At 38.6% G+C, this 22,118-nt stretch overlaps 2 protein-coding genes across 3 annotated transcripts; both read left to right on the forward strand.

Moving 5' to 3' along the window:
- The first annotated feature begins 287 nt into the window (after nucleotides 1–287).
- Nucleotides 288–4,399, forward strand: LOC112180472 (probable pectin methyltransferase QUA3). The gene is made up of 7 exons (XM_024319034.2): nucleotides 288–931; nucleotides 1,641–1,844; nucleotides 1,919–2,129; nucleotides 2,220–2,481; nucleotides 2,667–3,041; nucleotides 3,631–3,726; nucleotides 3,851–4,399. Exons 1-7 carry the CDS (start codon nucleotides 503–505, stop codon nucleotides 4,071–4,073), a joined length of 1,800 nt encoding a protein of 599 aa, XP_024174802.1. The 5' UTR covers nucleotides 288–502; the 3' UTR covers nucleotides 4,074–4,399.
- Nucleotides 4,400–14,377: 9,978 nt separating this feature from the next.
- LOC112180519 (homeobox-leucine zipper protein ANTHOCYANINLESS 2) lies at nucleotides 14,378–20,582 on the forward strand. 2 transcript variants are annotated; one of them, XM_024319086.2, is made up of 9 exons: nucleotides 14,378–15,278; nucleotides 15,406–15,638; nucleotides 15,733–15,850; nucleotides 15,963–16,634; nucleotides 16,805–16,906; nucleotides 17,046–17,258; nucleotides 18,617–18,794; nucleotides 18,890–19,257; nucleotides 19,656–20,582. In XM_024319086.2, the coding sequence occupies exons 1-9, from the start codon at nucleotides 15,066–15,068 to the stop codon at nucleotides 20,046–20,048; spliced, it is 2,490 nt and encodes an 829-aa protein (XP_024174854.1). In that variant the 5' UTR covers nucleotides 14,378–15,065; the 3' UTR covers nucleotides 20,049–20,582. The 2 variants fall into 2 exon arrangements, with proteins under 2 accessions (XP_024174854.1, XP_024174849.1); XM_024319081.2 differs by having other exon boundaries at nucleotides 14,379–15,278; nucleotides 15,403–15,638.
- The last annotated feature ends 1,536 nt before the right edge of the window (nucleotides 20,583–22,118 follow it).

Consider the following 22,118-nt stretch of genomic DNA (forward strand, 5'->3'; position numbering starts at 1 on the left):
TACACACTTGACTCCTCAAACATAATGGTCCACTCAACCTCTATAAAATTAAAAGCATGTCAGTTAATCCTCCTCCATCTTTCTTTGCCTGAGAAATTAATACAATAATTGACTCACATTATTCCCGTATTTGAATAATACACCTACATCATAAATTTAACACAAAATCTCATCACATGCTTCTTACTTCTAGTTCAAGCTACATCTTATAACCCCATTTTCAAAATTTAATTCAAAATTAAAAAAAAAAAATATTTAAAACAGGTAAAAGAAAATCTAGCTGAGGATCTACTAGTTATAGAAATAATAGATTGAAGCAAAAACAGGGAGCTTCACCACCTCTCACTCTCTCTCTCTCACCCACCAAGAACTCATAAACCCTCTCATCCAAATCTCCCCCACCCACACCTCAAAATCCAATCTTTCCCACAACCCAGAAACCCAACCCCCTCCAATTGGCAACCCTTGATGCCAATTTGATCTCGGATCCGAAATCCTCAAAATGGGCCACCTGAACCTGCCCGCATCGAAGCGGATCCCTCGGAACTGGCGCCTCCTGGACCTGGTCTCGGCGGCCTTCTTCGGCATAGTGATTCTCTTCTTCCTCCTCGTCTTCACCCCCTTGGGCGACTCCATGGCCGCCTCCGGTCGCCAGGCGCTACTGCTCTCCACCAACGCCGATCCGAAGCAACGGCACCGTTTGGTGGCGCTGGTGGAGCAAGGCCAGCACCAGCAGCCCATCGACGCCTGCCCCGCCGACGCCGTCGACCACATGCCGTGCGAGGACCCCAGGCGCAACAGCCAGCTCAGCAGAGAGATGAACTTTTACAGAGAGAGGCATTGTCCTCCGCCGGAGGAGACCCCTCTCTGCTTGATCCCGCCCCCCGACGGGTACAAGATTCCGGTGCCCTGGCCTGAAAGCTTGGAAAAGGTGTGTGCTTTATCTCTACTTCAATGTGCTTATTCGAACTACTTGGTCTGAATTGGATGTGTTGTGTTTTGCTAAGCTGTGATCTGAGATTTGTTGTGTTTTATAGGCATTACTGTTAGATTAGGAGTAGGAGTGGGAGCCAATTAAGTTAAACTAAGAAAATGGTTGAAAGGGATTAAGCTGCTTGGAGGATACAACTCTTTTATTGCTACTAATAGGTTATTGTTCAAGCGAAAAAGAAAAGGTGTAGTTGCTTGTTGAGGATAGTTAGAGCCGCACAGGCATTCACATTCTGGCTTTCTCCTCTTGGTTAATATGACTGCTCGTATTCCTTTGCTCTTGGAGTTGACCACTCATTCGCTGTTTTTATGTGTTATTAAGTTTCTTCAAACGATATCCATCTGATTCATTGCCCAAATAAGTGAGACTTGAACTGCTTAATAGAGGCCTTTTCCCTTGTTTTCTTTCTTTAACTACAGATGGACTGAATGTGCTTGTCTTTGTAATCCTCTTCTTAGGAAATATATTACAATGAAGAGACCATGTTGTGATGTTGAGTCATCTTTGTTATGGAAATGTTTGTTCAACTGTTATATCCAACGATTGACTACGGATAGAGTGTTTCATTTGATGTTCTATATCAAAGACGTGAAGTAGCAATTTATTAGATCTTTATCCACATATCTTAAAAATATTAATCTGTATACAGATATGGCACAGCAACATGCCACACAACAAAATTGCAGAGAGGAAAGGTCATCAGGGATGGATGATGTTGGATGGCCCGCACTTCATTTTCCCTGGTGGCGGCACCATGTTCCCTGATGGAGCTATACAATATATCGAAAAACTTGGACAGTACATCCCTATCAGTGATGGAGTTCTGCGGACTGCTCTTGATATGGGTTGTGGGGTAAAGAGCGTTTTCCTGTTTTCTGGAGACCTTAGCAGTTATCATTTCAAATATTACAATTGGTTTTTGTACAGGTTGCTAGTTTTGGTGGGTATCTTCTGTCCAAGGACATTATAGCAATGTCATTTGCTCCAAGAGACTCGCACAAATCACAGATTCAATTTGCCCTAGAAAGAGGAATTCCAGCATTTTCTCTCATGCTTGGCACTCGCAGACTACCTTTTCCTGCTTTCTCATTTGATTTGGTGCATTGCTCTCGGTGTTTGATCCCATTTACTGCGTACAGTGAGTTCTTTTCACCGTTAGCCTCTCATATTTTTACATTATTTCTCTCCCTGCTACTTGCTCTTATCGTCAAGTAATCTGGATTTGCAGATGCCACATATTTCCTCGAAGTGGATCGCGTGCTTCGCCCAGGAGGATACCTAGTAATCTCTGGTCCTCCTGTACAGTGGGCTAATCAAGACAAGGAATGGGCAGATCTCCAAGGAGTTGCAAGAGCATTGTGTTATGACCTAATTGCTGTTGATGGAAACACAGCTGTCTGGAAAAAGCCTGCTGGAGAATTATGCCTCCCCAACCAAAGTGAATATGGTCTAGAATTGTGTGACGAATCAGATGACGCAAATGATGCATGGTAACTGTCTCAGAAAACCATTCTCAGTATGAAGTGATTTCTGTTTCCAAAATTCTTGTACAAGTCTTGTTTTGTTGTGTCAATAGGATTTTCAGTTGTTGAGTCACCATAATGATCTTTAACTAACTTGATTCTTATTCAAAGATTCTGTGGAATTGGTACCAATAAACTTAATTGTCGTGCAGGTACGTCAAGTTAAAGAAATGCATGAGTAGGACATCTTCTGTCAAGGGAGAATATGCTGTTGGGATGATTCCAAAATGGCCAGCAAGGCTGACCAAACCTCCTGCAAGGGCCAAACTCTTGAGAAATGGCGTTGATGTGTTTGAGGCTGACACTCGACGATGGGCCAGAAGAGTGGCTTACTATAAGAACTCTCTACACCTGAAGCTTGGAACTTCAGCTGTGCGTAACATCATGGACATGAATGCACTTTTTGGAGGTTTTGCTGCTGCACTGATATCTGACCCTGTGTGGGTGATGAATGTTGTTCCTTCTCGCAAGCCTTCTACTCTGTCTGTAATCTACGACCGAGGTCTCATTGGACTCTACCATGATTGGTGAGTACTGCAATATCCTTAACCCCAATAATTTCTTCACATAATTCTTCTGATGGAGCAGGCCTTATACCGGTGCTCTGCAAAATCAACTCACTTTACTATCTTACATAATAAGCATCAATCAAGGAATAAACATAGTTTTGAATTCTTGGATCACAGTATGTTTTTTGCCAGGTCACATTGCATGTATTTTAGTGCCACTCACCAAGTACCGATGCTCCTAGTAACCATCGATAACTAGTTGATGGTACAATAAATATTGTTTATCGCACAACTTGATGTGAAGTGTGCACCTTTTGTGTTATCCATTCTTTGATACCAGTATCCGCAAAAGTTTCTTATATTTGTTCTAGTTGCATTTCCGCATTTCCTTATAGAAAACTATAACACTGCTTTGTCCCATGGTTTGAATTTTGTGCTAATTGGTGAATGGGGAATCAAAGCAAACATGGTTTTCTACACAAAAGGAATAGAAAATATTTACTCAGTGTTACCAAGTGTGGTTGATGCTAGTCGCAATCTCTTTTTATGCATTCATTTTCTTCATTAGATCCCTTCTCAATTGATATTTTTGCTTGATTTGGCTCAGGTGTGAGCCTTTCTCGACGTACCCTCGTTCTTATGATTTCATTCATGTAACCGGCATTGAATCACTCATAAAACATCCAAGTACAGGCAAAAACAGGTATTACACCCTTGATTTCTAGTTGTGCAACTGTTCTTTGATTCTACAGGTTCTTGCTACATTCCTGCAGCAATATTTAACAGTTGCAGATGGTATATGCTCATGCTTCTTTATTTTTCTACAGATGTAACCTTGTGGATTTGTTGGTGGAGATGGATCGAATCTTGCGTCCTGAAGGAACGGTTGTGATTAGAGACTCTCCTGAAGTTATTGATAAAATAGGTCGCATAGCTCATAACGTAAGGTGGACTGCTAGCATACACGAGAAAGAACCAGAATCACATGGGAGAGAGAAAGTTCTTGTTGCAATCAAAAACTTTTGGAAGTTGCCTTCAGCATCCAACTGACAGCCAATACTGTTGCGATGTAGGTATAATTCCCTATTTTCCATTTATTCTCCATCTGTTGTCAAGTTTTCTCTCTGCGTCAAATGGATGCAGTTTCTTTCTTACCCACCATTCCCTGTTATGTAAGGAGATATAGATTTAGGATAGGGAGCACCTGAAAGATGGGAAGACATGCAGGCTTTTTTGTTAGATAACACAAGAAAAAGAAAATGGTAATTATATGTTTAGTTTCCGTGGATAATGTAATTTGATGTCATTTATCACCAGTAAATTTGATTATTATTCTTTTATCAGACGGTAACATTGTTGGTGTGTTAACTCACAAATTATTGCAGTCCCACTTGTGGCATATGATTTTAACAGGCATTCCATATACTTTTTGCATATTATAGTTGCTAAGTTTTAGTTGGTTGCAGGATTGCCTGCAGAGAACTTCTGAATGCACCACTTAATCTGATCATTATACTCGGTATCCAAAAAGCATGTCTGTATTTTCCAATTACTCTGGGCATGTAATGATTAAAGAATTCAAAGGAAAGAACAAAAAGGGCCAGCAATGGCTCAATTCAAGGTAAAGTCTTGGGTGTTGGGTTTACTGAACATACTCTTGGCTGCATTTAGAAGATCCCTACTAGCAGTCAAATAATGTAGCCAAGTTGCAGATGACATTAAACTTTTGTGACATTGTGGTGGGATGAGGTAGGAGTTGTAGTTGGGTTCTAGTCTCATTTTAACTGGCAAATACAAAGATGTATTCACAATATTAGGTACATAGGCCTTTGTTTTGAAGAGTACTCTTCCAAAATGTAATCATAGCATTTGGTAGAGAGGGACATATCGGTTGCTCAGATGAAAAAACTTACTGTAATACTTCATTCGAGCTGTACCATGCATCTTGTCATGATGAAAACCATATTGTTCCCAAAGTCATGATGGCATGATCTTGTCTTCTACTCAAGGGCGTAATGGAACCCATTGTATGGCATTAAGCCTGGTAAAGGCATAATTATCAAATTGCTACTCTAGGTTTTATTTCAGCCAATTTGCTATCCTAGATTTTTTACAATTAGTCAATTTTGCTACCTTATGTTTTCAAAAATTAATCATTTGCTACATTTTCGTCATATTAATTTGTCCATTCTTCATCCAAACATTAATTAATTTTGAAAAACTAAAGTAGCAAGTGGCTAATTTTGAAAATTTAGGGAAGTAAATTGTTTAATCTTGAAAGCCTAGAGTAGCAAATTTGATATAAGAGTAACAAATTGGCTAAAATAAAACTTCGGGTTGCAAATTAGCTAATTTTAAAAATCTAGGGTAGTAAATTAACACTAAGGTGGAACTTAGAGTAGCAATTTGGTAATTATGCCTTACTCGGCTTAATAGCCAATTTATGGTATTATGATTAAATAATATGATAAGTGATAACGTGATATGTCAAGTCATGTTATTTGTCAAACAAGTCGGTAATCACAACGTCGAACCAAGTTGGTGATTCGATTTTCTTCATACGTCTCACTCTTCAATGCAGAGACTAACTCATGTGGATAATGATTTAATCAAAGTCCTTAAAAAAAAATTAAGACAACTCTCTTGCTGGCCTTCTGAGATGGAGAAGAAGAAACTATATATCTTAGGAGATCGACCATGCAACAAAGCAAGTAGGTGAAGGCCAAACTGCCAACCGGCGCCTCTCACTGATTAGCAATCACACCATTAATTCAATCCAAAGTCATTGGGACATTTCATTCATCACAAAATTACAAAAGAAGAGTAGGTCCAAATTGTAGATTACTAAAGGACGTAGCTGGAGTCATTGCTAACTCGGATGAAAGCAACAGGTTTTTTTTTTTTTTTTTCGCTTTTAGGTGACAACTGAAATGACAACACCACACATCACAACCCAAGAAGTTTATTTCAGCTTAATTTCTGGGAATTTTGCCCCCACAATTCTGGACTCCATTTCACAAGGGCTTCTTGACTTCCAATAATAAAGATGGTAACCTTTTGCTATCATAGCTAGAAATTACTCTTCCTTTCATTGTCCAACCCCGTATCTGAACTGCTCCGGTTGGGTTTGGTCCAAAGGTGTGAAGGGAGTGAACGTGAAAGCTTGGGGAACAAGGAGAAGGTAGTACTTTGGGGTCAAGGGTCAAAATCTTGTCCGTGATTCATCTTCTTTCCCTTACGATTAAATGGAGTTAATATTGTTTTGTTTGAAAACGATTTGCTTCTTGAAAATTTATTTCACAAGGAAAACTTGTTGGGAAACTTTCCCTAATGACCCAAAATACGAAGTCGGAGTGTGAAAATGTAGACGAAGTCGTAGTGTGAAAATGTAGACGAAGTCGTAAGTTTAATTCATAAATTTCTTCGAAATTCAATGCAAATGGGTCATGCTTAATTTGATCGAGCTCCTTTCATGGCCGTTCTCCGTGCCATGCTCGATGAGTCGGACCTATAGAGTGAACAAGATCAATTACTTGAGTCGTACTCGTGTTAGTTCGGTTTATTTCTTGCTCGAATTGTGTCGAACCTATTTTAATTAGGTCATGCTTGTGCTAGTCTCATAAGCCTAGTCACCCTTTGTTTTTACAATAAGCCTAGTCATACAAGGATATATATATATATATATATATATATATATATATATATGTTGCTATAATGTCACACGATCCTCTTTTTCTTAATTAAGCTAGAGATTTGAGATCACTTCATTTAACATTGTGGATGATAAATACTGGTATACTATTTCAGTTACTATACCTAACAATGTGTCAATGTGTGCGTTGTATTTAGGAATGGAGTATTGTCCTGGATGGAAGGCTGGACAAGAAATTTCTTTTGTGCTTTACCTCACATTGATTGCAGTGGGGAAAGCAAACAAAGTCCAAAGAATGAATTCTATCATATACCTATTTTTAATGGTGATAACGATTGAAGATTAAGTTGCAATACCTCTTGGATACTTATGGATATTAATTGTCTACAGTACGTGTAGATAGTTTTCATCATCAAGCATGTAAATGATGTAATCAATCATGGACCTTTTGTAATCTAGTTTGCTACATAATTAGGCCATCATTTCTTGCTTTTCCTTGTTGCTTTCGTGTCACACTTTAAGAAATTAGGAAGGTCACATCTTTTATAACAAATGTGTTATGCTTAAGTAAAAGAGATTTACATATATGAGTATCATATACTAACTAGCTAATAAGAACAAAACCCCCTAATAAATGGTACATGATTCTTAAAGAACTAATAACTTAATTTGTTCATAAGGACAATGCATGCTCTCTTAGAATGTCCAAGAGAAATGCTTAAACAAAAATTAAGTATCACAGTGATGGCAAATCATAAAATGATAGTATGTGAGAGTAACCTATAAAGGTTTGGGGGCAAACTAGCATCAATTAAGAGGCTTGGTCATTAATTTAAACCATTATTACAGTGCATAAATTTCGAAACTTTAGCCTTTTCTAATAATGTTAACTCAAAGGATTATAACATTAATTAACTAGTCTTCAATTAGATTATCATAGTTTGCCTACGATGTTGATGTTTAAACATCCGATAAAGAGTGCCATAAAATTAAATTTTCATGTAATTTGTTTTTGGTACAACATATAATTAAATTCTCTCAAAAAAAAGTACTTATAATTGATATTATAAGTGACCCTTTTTTTTCTTAATCAAATGTCATTAAAAAAAAAGTTTGAGCTGGTCTATTCTCAGGGCCATTCATGCTATAAGCTCAGAAAACAAATTGAAAGGAGAGTTAACACAGCCTTTTCAAAATGCTACTGTACTGATCGAATATGGTTGAAAAGAGTATTGCCATCATAGCTTTCTATATATATAATTCCTGCAAAAGAAAGAGAAAGACCGCTCATCATATTCAATGATGCAAACTCATTTCATGATGGAACCTTCATAGTACGTACTGCGAAAGTTGGAATGGCGTGGAAGCTTCAGAAGGAGAAGTCAGATTGTTCACTTCACAACTGCATCTTGGGGATGATGCTTCTGATCGATTTTGTGTGTGTGTGTAATTATATATATATATATATATATAGCGAGGTTAGAGTTTAGGATCACTTTTCGGTCGCATATTCACATCTCAACCGTTCAGTTTCTAGGTACTAATGTATAGATCATCTCTGCAAAATTTCAGCCAAATTGATGGTCGTTAAGGCATTGATAACTGTCTTAAAGCTAGTACGGTTCAGGTTTGACAGATTCAGTTCGTCCATTAGTCTAAGCGGGTTAGATACCTTAAAGACCATCAATTTTGTTGAAATTTTGCAGAGATGATCTATACATTAGTACCTAAAAACTGAACGGTTGAGATGTGAATATGCGACCGAAAAGTGATCCTAAACCCTAACCTCGCTCTGAAATTTCAAAACGAGGCCAGAGCGAGGATATATATATATATATATATATATATATATATATATATATATATATATATATATATATATAATAGATCGAGTCACTAAGATGTGTAGTTCTCTGTAGATTTGTAAAGGAAAATAATGAAAGCTGTACTGGATTCTGGGTGTTGGAGGCAGCCGAATATGGTGTGTGAGGAAATTATTGGTTATGGGGAATAGAGGCTTCATCATATATATATAAACGACCATGAATGATTCAGAATAATCAATAATTGTGACCAAACCCAATAAACCTGGGTATGATGGGAGAAATGAACAAACACAACGAGACAAGCTTTGATTGGAGTGAGGGGAAGAAGGAAATTGTAATTGTTACTAGAATCGTGCTACTGGTTTAATCGATCAGTTTCTTTGTGTACATGCTAAGCGGTGGTGGTAAATAGAAGTGAGTAAATCAAGAGACACACATATGAACATATGAAAATGGAATACTACGAGTGTTAAAAATAACGATACAGAATTTGCTAGGTTGGGAACCCTTGTCCATTTCTCCTATCCAATCCATTGATAATATTTGGAGATCCCCCGTTATCAACCCATTGAGGACCTTACCTCCATTCCGCCCCAATCTCCATTAATTCATTGCATTGTACAACACTTGTTCCAATTATTTTTCTTCTAACCTGCAGTATAATCAACAATTACCAAAATTAATATATCGAGTACCATTTTTGAGAGTATATAACTTGCATGTTTATTCTTATTATATATGCGGATTTAGGTTTCTTTAGACTGATGACAAATATAGGGGACGTGGGATCACAATGCCTAATTTTTTTTTATTTTTTTTTTGCAACGGAGTTTGAAATCCAACCTAACTGTGAGGTTCAGCCCCACATCTAACAATATTATTAATAAATGAAGGATAATTATACAGTAAGAGAGACATATTACCAACACCTCGAGTACTAGTACAAGCGTACTCATAGAGTGCATCATGGATAATCACAAAAGCCTAATCAATAGTCATCTAAGAACTCAATGCTAGTTAGCAAGGTGTGCCAATCTATGGGTATCATTTGCTTCATGATAAATAGAGCATAAATTAAAAGAAGAAAAATATGCTTTGCAATCATTCACAATACATCCAACCTCAAAGAAGTCCTCTGTACCTCCTTTATTTTAGAAAGTAGGGATTGGGGATATCTATCTTTGTTACACATACTTTCGTGAAGTTCACATTTTCTTCTAATTTTTCAAATATTGTCTTTATAATTGAGTTTTATTATTTCTCATTTTGACTGATTTTTCCATATTTAGTTCTAATACATTGAATCGAGCTACATTTTTTTTCTGAAATTTTTACCATATCGAGGCTAATGGCAGCGCATTAACAATTCACATGACACACTTGACTATTTATTGATCTAACAGTTTCCAATTTAACTGGAATTGTTTGGATTTGAAAATTGAGGAGAAGTTACATGCATGTTCCGTTTTTTTTTTTATAGAAATTATTCTATGCACTGACGGTGTAAATGAGCAAACACTTATAAGATGATCTCAACTCTTGATATTTATAATTAATATTTTTATTAATAACCTAAGAGTGTATTTAATATAATCTAACCATCCATTTATGTCGATGCACTGAATCCTCTTTTTTTTTTTTTTATGCAATTACATAACATAAAACTCAAAGTAAAGCATTCTAATAAAAAAAAAACTCAAAGTAAAGAATCAAACTCTTGTCATATATATATTTTTTTGGTCTGAGACTCTTGTCTATGGGAAAATAAGTAGTGCTGGTTTGAATAATTGGTTTGGTTCACCTGGAAGCCATGCAAGAAGAAACAAAACACATAACAGGTAGGGGAACTCCCATGAGTCTGTTTGCTAAATGTAGTAAATTTGCAGTGCAGAACGAGCCAAATTTGCAATGAATATTACACAACAAAAACTGAACTGGCATGGAAGTTTCAAGTTCAACAACAATGTGGAGGAGATGCCTGTGATAATTGCATCTTTCAAAAAATTTAGAAGATGCCTGTGATTTTGTCCTTAGATAAATAATCTCATTTGGAGGAGATTATATGATCAATTGTGAACTAAATTAAGGTACTGAAGGTAGCCAAATATGGTTCAAAATTTGTTTTTTTTTTTAAGGGATATGGTTCAAATTATAATGAGAAGGAGTTTCAAATGTAATAATGTAGAACAGATGGAAAAGAAACGGAAAAAATGAGTTTGCATGGATTTTAATTTGAGACGAAAAGAGAAAAAGAGAAAAGGAGAAAAAGAACACATGAAGACAATGGATTGAGTTAAGTTTTCATGCATTTTAAGTTAGAAAGAGATAACATGATTCTATTGGATCTATTAGAGGAGAGAAATGAAGAATTTTTTTTTTTTTTTTTGAGAATGAAGAGAAATGAAGAAATTGCATGTGATTGTGTTTTGTCGAAATATGTAAAGTACTTTTCTAGACCAACTAAAAAATTGTTGAAAATATAACAAAATTAAATCCTTTAAACTCATTTGAGTCTTGTAAGTTACATGACTTACATCAGAAGCTTTTGGTGAATGCAATTTCAAATTTTGGAAGGTCTAAGATTTTTTCTCTCGGGTTTAATTTAAAAAGATGGATGTGTTAGAGGTGTGTTGTGTAGTATGCTGGTGTGAGGGGTGTGCTAGTGTAGTATGCTCTATGTAATGACTTTTTCTGATGGCCTCTCAAGAATAGGTCATTATTATACTGCTTGCTATTATTGGATTGCAACTAATGGATGACATTTTCGACTAAATTTTTTTTTGAGATTATGGAAAACAAAATTTACGATATTTTAGACTATATTACTTCTCTAGAAATACTTCTATATATTAGAAGTGGTTTTGTTAAACAAAAAAAGAGATTCGTTGTTTGATAAAATTTTCAAGCAATTCATTATGTGCTCGGTTTGTTTGAGATTGCTTTTCAGAGACTTTAAAGCGCTTTTCAAATAATAATAATAATAATAAATATAAAAAAAATAAATGAAATGTGTCTTGGATAAGTTTTTAGAAGCACTTAAAAATGATTTTAAGAAGCACTTGAGGCTTCATCTTAATAAAACGCTTTAATTGAATTCGAAAAGCGCTTTTAGGCATTTGAAACAAATAAAATGTATCAAAAAGTGGTTTTATAATTCAAATAACTCCCAACCGTTGATTTCAAATATTATCAAAAGTGCTTCGAAGCACTTTTACCTAATTTTGAAATAATTATAAGTCTCTATCCTAAATCGGCTTATGCTAAATAATTATTGCTTAGATGCTAAATTTGAAATCAATGCTTGAATCAAAATCATTTTTGTTTATCCATGAGCATAATGTCAACATAAAAATCTATATAGTGGACTATGTTTTATAACATTAGCACACAATCAATTTAGGCACTTTCTTAAAAACTCTAATTCTCTTTTGTGGAGAACAAACGAACGAAGAGAGGCATCGTGGCTGACTTTCAGTAAATTCCTTCTTGTTCGGTGGCGATCCGACGCCTTGATGCTATCGAACGGGTAATGGATGGATCAATGCCCATTGACCTTTGGTTGCCTGGCTTGTGGTTTTTTGACAACGGAGGTTTTTTAGGTTGTTCGGGTCGATGCAGCGGCAGACTAGTTTCGTGCCCACTGTGTAGGGCAGGGCAACGACGGCGGCGAACTAGGTTTGATTCCAAGACAACGGCGACAGTTGTGCGTGCTACGGTTGGGATGCAGCAGCCTGCTTTGGTTTCAAATCTACCTGTGTTTGCTGCATGCATGCTTTGTCCTATTGATGGCGACACGTGATGGTGTCTTTCCTACAGCGAGACGAAGGTTGGCGGCGACGTTGGTGTGGAGAAGTCTACAGCGGATCATGGCGGCTTTCGTTGTACAGGCGGTAGGAAGGCTGTGGAGATCAGAAGACGCTAGGCTTCTTGTTGTTGGGCCTTGGACTGGGCAGTCTGGATCTTGGGATCTAATAAAATTGTTTTGTCTATTTTTATCAATTTCCTATTTTTAGGAAGCTATTCCCAAGTTTTATTTTTTTAGACTTGGCCTATAATTAGGGATGGCAATGGGGAGGGTAGGGTAAGGGGATTAAATTACCATCCCCATACCCGACTTCATTCCTCATCCCCTTACCCGCCCCAATCCCCGTAATAAGAAACTGGGGATTCCCCATCCCCATTGGGGATTAGGTCCCCGTACCCGCCCCAATCCCCGTTAACAATATTACTAATTTATTATATAAAAATTCATTCAAATAATTATCGATTGTAAACTATGAAGTTAAAATCAAACATCAATATAAAATAATTTTTTTTATTTCAATCAAACAAAAACAAATATAAGTCTCGCTTAAAAAAAACAATAAAAGTCTGCATTCGACAAAAAAATTCCCCAATCAACTGCTTAGTGTAACCTAACAACTTACTCATTCACTCGAACAAGGTGAATTGAATAATATCAAAAATATATTGACAAAATTTAACTATTGATAAAAAGATGAAGTTTACATAGATATATATATTTATAAATAATATCAAAAAAATATAATAAATATATATATATATATATATTTTAGATAATTCTTATTGGGTGGGTATGGGGATGGGGATCAAAATACCATCCCCACCCTGTACCCGATTTCAGAATTTGAATATTGGGGATCCCCATCACCGTTACCCGATTTCCCCCAAATTTCTCCCCATTAGGGTCGAATACTCGATGGGTACCCTATCCTATGGGGATTATTGCCATCCCTAGGCCTATTTACTGTGTATTTTCATAGTTCATAGGCTCACTTTTAGAATAAGTGACCATTGCTTGTCTAATGAGTGGTGTCGGTGAGTTGTGACTTGTTGGTAAATTATAATTCCAATATCGTAAAACTCATGGGTTCGATTCTCACTGATATATGTAAGGGTGGGGTGGGTTAAGGGTTGTTTTTTTTTTTTTTAAATAATAATAATAATAAAATAGTGGTGCTAGCATGCCACGTCCTAGACTTGCCTATAAGATGGCAAGTGAATGTAGGTATCTGTGCTATTCTGGTTTAAGTTGAATGAGACTTGATTTGTTTGATTAAAAAAAAAATTGAGTCACTTTCTTATATAATGAAGAAAATGTGCCATTAAAAGAAAAATTGGTCGTTAGTTGATCACTTTTGGCGATTTTTGCTAGATTATCCAATCAAAACATTATTGAAGATTTATTTCTTTTCTTTTCCCAAGTACATTCAGCGTTGACAAATCAATACATTATTTTTGAAAATCTGTACATTCATCATCTTAAAAAAGAACTTACATTTCAACCCTCACGTAACGCTCCTAGAAAACCCTTCTCCTACGGAACTTTTATTCTTGCACAAGAATCCAACAATTGCATTCGATAATTCTTTTTTTTCCTTTTATTATGAGTTTCTATGGAAGTCATTTACGCGTTTACAATGTTTGGCCGGATCGTGTTACCTATTTAAACGAGACACAATTCAAATTGGTCTGATTTTTTACAATATTGTTCCCATAAAAGCAAAAATTAAGATCTTAACTATCATCCACCTAATGATAAAATTTTCCATCATCACCTACCCAGCAGACCATTATGTATATATATACTCACTCCTCCTTCTTCACCCTGCTAAGGAAACTGTTCCGAGTGACCGTAGAAAGGTAAAAAATCAGTATCCGTAAGATTTTCCTGTGGAAAATTCAGACCTCGGAGGGTGAAATCCAATTGGGCGTACCAAGTTGAGAGAGAAAGAGAGGGTGGGGAATAGATCTGTGACAGCCCTCTGCCACAGTTGGCTTCCTTATCTGTAACCCCCCAGAAGGAAAAAGCCAGTCTGTGAAAAAAAGGTTACAAATTTTTTCACAGACTTTTAGAGGGGGAGTGAGGAGAGTCAACCATCTCTTTTTGGAGCTTTGTATTTGTAAGGCTTCGAAGACTCCACATACTCTATCATCCCCTCTCTCTCTCTCTCGCGCACCTTTTCTGCTTTCTCTCTGCAAATCTCAAAGGCCTTTTCCTCTTCTCTCTCTCTTTTTTTAATCCCTACCAGCATAGTCAAGCATGCAGCAGTGAGAAACTAGGGTTCCCTTTCTTATTTATATTTTTTTGGTTGGTGCCCTTTCGCAGACCAAACAGCAGCAGGCATCTAAGCTTCTTGGGTCAGTCACCAGCTTAGAGTCTTAGAGAGAGAGAGAGAATCTAAGCAGGAAGAGAGAGAGAGGGATAGAGAGCGAAGAGCTAAGCAGGAAGGACCAGTACTTTGAAACGGGCTTGCCTTCTTTCTCTTTCTTTCTCTCTAGAGAGGGAGCTGGAGACATTTGCCGTTTGTCTCCTCTACCTCTCTCTCTCTCTCTTACTCAGTTTTTCCGAGATACCCATTTGGTTTTTCTCTTCTGTTTATATTTTCTTTGATTTCGCGTCGATTTGGTTTCCCGTTTGGGTGTAAAGAGAGAAAATTACGTCGGGGGTTTTAGTCCATTTTGGGAAGTGCAGCCTGTAAATCTGTAAAAAGGGGGAGGAAAATCTGGAGGCTTGAAAGAGAAGGTTTTGGGTTTTATTTGATGAGTTTTGGGGGTTTTCTTGACAATAGTACCGGCAGTAGTGGCGGTGCAAGAATCGTCTCTGATATTCCTTACAACAACAACCACCACCACCACCACCACAACGCCAACCACACCAGTATGCCCTCTAGTGCAATCGCTCAGCCTCGACTCGTGACTCAGTCTCTCACCAAATCAATGTTCAACAACTCACCAGGCCTCTCACTCGCTCTTGTATGAAAGATGGCGATTCTCATCACTTTCTTCTCTCTCTCTTTTTTTTTTTTTTTTACTCTTTGATTTGTTTTCAAGAGGGCAACAACTGATCTGGGTTTGTACTGGTTTTTGTGTTGATCAGCAGACTAATGCCGACGGAGGCGGAGACGCGCCGAGAATGGCTGAGAATTTCGAGGCGAATAATAACGTCGGCGGGCGGAGGAGCCGGGAGGAGGAGAACGAGATCAGTAGATCTGGCAGCGATAACATGGACGGCGCCGGCTCCGGCGACGAAGGAGACGCCGCGGATAACAGCAACCCTCGTAAGAAGAAGAGATACCACCGACACACCCCGCAGCAAATCCAAGAGCTCGAAGCGTACGAAAAAAAAAGTTTTTTTTTTTTTTTTTTGCTTTGGCTTAAAAATTGTATCTTTGATGAATTGCCTGACTGGTTTTTTCTTTTGGTTCAGGTTATTCAAGGAGTGCCCTCATCCTGATGAGAAGCAAAGGTTGGAGCTTAGCAGAAGGCTAAATCTTGAGACCCGGCAAGTCAAGTTCTGGTTCCAAAATCGCCGAACCCAGATGAAGGTATAGTCTTTACTCTTTACTCTATACTCCTTTGGTTCTTTTACTTTTGGTACTTTCGGTTTGTTAATCAAGTTGTGTGCTGATGATGTTTTGGTCGTTTTGGGTGTTTCAGACTCAACTTGAACGGCATGAGAACTCTTTGCTGAGGCAAGAGAACGATAAGCTTCGAGCCGAAAACATGTCCATCAGGGATGCCATGAGGAACCCAATTTGCACAAACTGCGGCGGTCCGGCCATGATAGGCGATATTTCTATTGAAGAGCAACATCTCAGGATTGACAATGCCCGATTAAAGGACGAGTTAGACCGGGTTTGTGCACTTGCCGGCAAGTTCTTGGGCCGCCCAATTTCGTCTCTAGGTCCATCAATGGGGCCTCCACTGCCGAGTTCAGCTCTAGAACTCGGAGTTGGGAACAATGGGTTCGGTGGGATGAGCTCAGTTGCTACAACAATGCCATTGGGACCTGATTTCGGAGCGGGGCTTGGGGGTGGCATGCCGATTGTGGCTCACACTAGGCCGGTGGCGGGAGGGCTCGACGAGAGGACTATGTTTTTGGAGCTAGCTTTGGCCGCCATGGATGAGCTTGTGAAGCTGGCTCAGACTGATGAGCTTTGGCTGAGGAGCTTGGAAGGTGGGAGAGAGGTGCTGAATCACGAGGAGTACATGAGGAGTTTCACGCCTTGCATTGGGTTGAAGCCTAATGGCTTTGTTACCGAGGCTTCTAGGGAGACTGGTATGGTCATCATCAACAGTTTGGCTCTGGTTGAGACTCTGATGGACTCGGTAAGCAAACCAGTTTGTATTGAAATTTAATACAAAATTAATTACAGCATGAGAATTTTTTGTTTTTGGTTGGCTTTTTTGTGTATATTGAGTTTCCCAATGCTTGTTCAATTTTTGGCTTATTTCATGTTCATATTTAAGATGTTAACATTTTGGTTTATTCTTCACAGAATCGATGGCTGGAGATGTTTCCTTGTATGATTGCCAGAACTTCTACCACTGATGTGATTTCCAGCGGTATGGGAGGGACTAGAAATGGTGCACTTCAACTGGTGAGATCATATCCAAGATAAAATTAAATGAAAAATCAGTGTTTTCGTAAATCGAGCCAAAATAATGTGAGAGAGACGTTATATACAAAATAGTTGATGATTAGTGTCACAGCTAATTAATTTTTTTTTCTTATTTTAGATGCATGCTGAGCTTCAAGTCCTATCGCCTTTGGTTCCAGTCCGTGAGGTCAACTTCCTCCGCTTCTGCAAGCAGCACGCCGAGGGTGTGTGGGCGGTGGTGGATGTGTCCGTCGACACAATCAGAGACAATTCTGGTGCACCCACATTTGTGAACTGCAGGAGGCTCCCTTCTGGCTGTGTTGTACAAGATATGCCTAATGGTTACTCCAAGGTAAATTTTCAGTACTTAATGCTTTAAATATATTCCTAAAAAATTCAATGATATGCATAATGGTTACTCCAAGGGTACTTATATGCTTTAAATATATTCCTAAAAAATTGAATGATATGCCTAATGGTTACTCCAAGGGTACTTATATGCTTTAAATATATTCCTAAAAAATTAAATGATATTCTCCTATGGTAAAATGGAAAACAAAGTAATTTCTTTCTAATTATCTGGGATGTATTTTCCTAGGAAGGCAAACCACAACAGTTGCATTTACATCGCTCTTATTAGCTTGCTGGCTTTATATTTATTATGATTTTTCCAAAGTGGGTGTTCTTCCCCTTTGGCCTTTAATGAGTTTGTTGAAGCTAACTGCAACTGCAACATTGTAGCTTAGTTGTGAACATTAAGTGAGGCATGCCAAACCCCCAAGTCAATATCATGAGCTTGGTATAGTTTAGACTATAGTATTTTCACATTCCCAAGTTCCAATTAATTTAAAGAGCTCATGCATCAAAGAACTTTGTTTGTCCAGTGATTACTCACAATATCACCTATCTGTCAGTATGCTTAAATCAATATTACCCTGTATCTTTCCAATATTTTATGCCCCTCGCAGAATCGGAACCTTCCTCAAAATCTTATCATCTGGTCTCGAATCATATTCTAATCAATCTCCAGAAAACTTAAATAATCAAACTCTGTTATACTTGAATATTAGTATTTGATGACCCTCCTCCCCCTCCCTAGGATTTGAGAAACCCAATAGTTTATTAGCCGAAGCCTTTACCCCAAAATTTCTGTACCTTGAACACATTAATTTCATATACCTCTATAACCAAAAAGCCTTGTAATCTTCAAAATTTGGTTCCATTCAATAAACTATGGCATTTGTAGGTTTCTATTCCAATCTTTGATGCTGTCAGAGTGTAATGGAAGGACCCTGTAGTCAAACTCCGAGACTGCCTAATTTTGTTTGTATATGGCTCTTCTAGGGTGTCCAAGTATAGACAAAACCATATAATATGTTACACATCTCGATGTCACCCTCTAAATCTTGCGCAACTTTATCAACACCCCAAGTTTTATATTCCATGTCCTCTCATGAATATTTTCTTCCATTTTAGATTTAGATCCAGAAACCCATTTTGTCATTATTGGACCCTACGAGGTGGAGGCACCAACAACTATGATTTCTGGTTAGCTGGATTGATGAGTGAGCCTCCAATCTAGCTAGGCACATAACTTATTGTTTGCTTTGTATTTAAGTTCTGGGTTTTGTTAGGTGCAACTGTACTAGCACAGTGTTTGGTTTAAGCTAATGAAGAAGAATAATGATCATGGTGACGATAATATTGCAGGTTACATGGGTTGAGCATGCAGAGTACGACGAGAGCCAAGTCCACCACCTGTACCGACCCTTGTTGAGTTCCGGCATGGGGTTCGGTGCGCAGAGGTGGGTCGCCACCCTCCAGCGCCAATGCCAGTGCCTTGCTATCCTCATGTCCTCCACGGTCCCGGCCCGTGACCACGCCAATAGTAAGCTAATTAACTCGATCCATTCGTGCATTTCTCCCCCTGCTTTTATTTCGATGATAATGTTGTTTGACATCATCATGGTTTTTAATGCACAGCCATCACTCAGAGCGGGAGGAAGAGCATGTTGAAGCTGGCGCAGCGAATGACTGACAACTTCTGCGCCGGGGTCTGCGCCTCGACGGTCCACAAATGGAACAAGCTGCACGCCGGCAATGTGGACGAGGACGTCCGCTACATGACCAGAGAGAGCATGGACGACCCCGGCGAGCCGCCGGGCATTGTGCTCAGCGCTGCCACTTCGGTCTGGCTCCCAGTCTCCCCACAAAGGCTCTTCAATTTCTTGCGCGACGAGCGACTCAGGAGCGAGTGGGACATCCTCTCCAACGGTGGGCCCATGCAGGAGATGGCCCACATCGCTAAGGGCCAGGACCAAGGCAACTGCGTCTCCCTCCTCCGCGCCAGAGTGAGCTTTTTCACTTTTGTCTCTCTCTCTCTCTCTTAATAATTTGCTATATAATATGACGCATGTGTCCCTTGGGGAGGGTGAGGTCAAAATCGTAATGGTTGTGTGTGGGGATATAATGGAAAAGGTGAAAGTGAAATGGTGAAAAAAGGACAGGTTTGGAATTTGGAATTATCTATGAGGACGTTTTGGGGAGCAGAATAGGGACAGTGTCTGTTTCGCCGGTCTCCAAAAAAAGTCAAAATTTCTTAACAGGACGGATTGTCAAACTTTCTGACGTAAACCCTGTGACCTTTTTTACCTCTATTATTTATAAGGCTTTGACTCTTAAGCTCAATGGCATGTGCCCGTAAATAAGTTCAAATTCCGATGGTAATGTGGGTTTTGTGAATGTGCAGGCCATGAACGCAAACCAAAACAGCATGCTGATATTACAAGAGACGTGCATCGACGCGGCCGGGTCGCTTGTGGTGTACGCGCCGGTGGATATTCCGGCCATGCACGTGGTGATGAACGGAGGGGACTCGGCCTACGTGGCGCTGCTGCCTTCGGGGTTCGCGATAGTCCCGGACGGGCCGGGCTCGCGTGGTTCGGAGGCCAAGGCCGGCCAGGGCAGCAGCAACGGCGGCGGTGAGGCCAGGGTGAGTGGGTCACTGTTAACGATGACGTTTCAGATATTGGTCAACAGTCTGCCGTCGGCGAAGTTGACCGTGGAGTCGGTGGAGACTGTCAACAATCTCATCTCCTGCACCGTTCAGAAGATCAAGGCCGCGCTCCAGTGCGAGAGCTGATGATGCTGGTCACGTGGGGGTGTCACGTGGGGGTGTCACGTGATTGGGCTGATCGTCATCGTCGGCGTCGTTTTCCCGTTTTTAACATTAGTCGTGTTGTGCATGTGGCCGGGGTGTGGTTTGGTTTAGGCGGTGTAGTTATGTTTTCTTTTATTTAGGTGGTTGGTGTGGCGGTGCTGAGTAAATGTGGTGGTGGTGGCGGGGGTGTTGAGTCAAGAACGAACCGCGCGTGAAAGAGTCCTTGCTTGGGGAGTCCCAGTCGGCGCGTGTAAACGCACGCCCCCGGTTGTGATCTTTGCACGAGGCAAGGCTGGTGGTTCGGGTATTGACTCGGGTCCAACCCTCGAAAAGGTTATCAGTTAAAGAGGCGCTCCAAGTCAAGATGGAGAAGAAAAAGGGTCTTTTTGGAATCTTATAGGTTTAAAATTTTAATTTTCTGTTGTTGTTTGTGTTGGTTGACCAGGATTTGACCGTTGTAATGGGTTTCATTTTCATGACAAATACATATTTAAGATTTGGGATTTTTGGAGGTTTTTAAATATGTCTAAAACTTGATTATGTTTTAATTACCAAATTACGTTTTATCCTTATTTTTATCGGGTAATTTCTCCTTCCAAACTCCGCTTTCAAGCAATTGTAACGTTAGCTATATATCGGAGAGTAAATAAGGCAAATTTTAGTCATACGAACCGAGTTAAATAAAACAAACTTTAGTCACACGAATCATTATAATTCTATTTAAATTTTGGGTAAATTCCTCATATGGTATCTGAGGTATTGTTACTTGGACAGTTTGATACCCGATGTATTAAAGGGGACAGTTTGGTACCTGAAGTTAGACTATGTTTTGACACTTTGGTACTTCTGTTAATTTTTTTGTTAAATGTAAGGATAAAATTGACATTTAAAATATATGTATAAAAACATAATAAAAAAACATGAGTTTGTGGGTTGATTGCCGTTATTCATAATTTTATAGATATGAATTAATGTTTATGAGTTATGTTGAAGGTGAAATATTAGAATTTTATGTTAAAAAAATATAATAATCAGATTTTTTTTTTTACTATTCTCTACGAATCCACCAATTTTTCCTCCAAAACTTAGATTTTTCCGCCTCTTCATAAACACAATGCGATGATATTATTTGGTATTATTTTTTGTCTTCATCATTTTTTGGGTCATTTAGGAGAAAATGAAAATGAATTAATGCTTTTGAGTTATGTTAAAGTTGACATAATTGAATTTTATGTTTAAAAAAATTTAATTGTACGAGACTAGTATCAATGAAGTACTCTCATGGGTGTTCACTATATGATTACTATATTTCTTAAACATAAAATTCGAATATTTCACCTTCAACATAACCCATAAACATTAATTCATACCTATAAAATTATTTAAAAAATCAACCCACAAACTCATGTTTTTTTATTATGTTTTTATACATATATTCTAAATGTCAATATATTTTATCCTTACATTTAACAGAAAAATTAACAGAAGTACCAAAGTGTCAAACGTAGTCTAACTTCAAGTACCAAACTGTCCCTTTTAATACATCAGGTATCAAACTGTCCAATCAGGATTACGTCAGGTACCATGAGAGGAATTTACCCTTAAATTTTTTAGTTTTGTTAAAAATGTGCTATGATAATGAATCATGAATGTGGAGGGGTGCAGAAGCTGTTGGAGAAATGGTTGCCATCATTTAATGCCTGGTTCTTGGCTTTGTGTGAGAGCTGTGGTAAATGGGGGTTTAACTTGTACCAAGCATTGGAGGATCTGACAAGGTGTCACATAGTATAGTCACTGGGAAGGAAAACCCGAAGCACAAAGACTGGGAATGTGACAGCAACGCCGTTTTGGTATCAGAGAAGTCAGGAGGAGGAAGGAGCATGGTTATTTACAGGTTTCTCTTTTTTACAGTGAACTGGTGCTTGTTTGGCTATACCTGGTCATTTGATAAACTCCGGTCTTCAGCAGCAGGAAAACTGGCTTATGGGAGGCCCGCAAGCTGTGAGAATAAAATATTTGATGAATTGTCGCAAAGAATCTAAAGCACAACTA

Source organism: Rosa chinensis, chromosome 1 (assembly GCF_002994745.2).
Source record: "Rosa chinensis cultivar Old Blush chromosome 1, RchiOBHm-V2, whole genome shotgun sequence".
Taxonomy (NCBI): Eukaryota; Viridiplantae; Streptophyta; class Magnoliopsida; order Rosales; family Rosaceae; genus Rosa; species Rosa chinensis.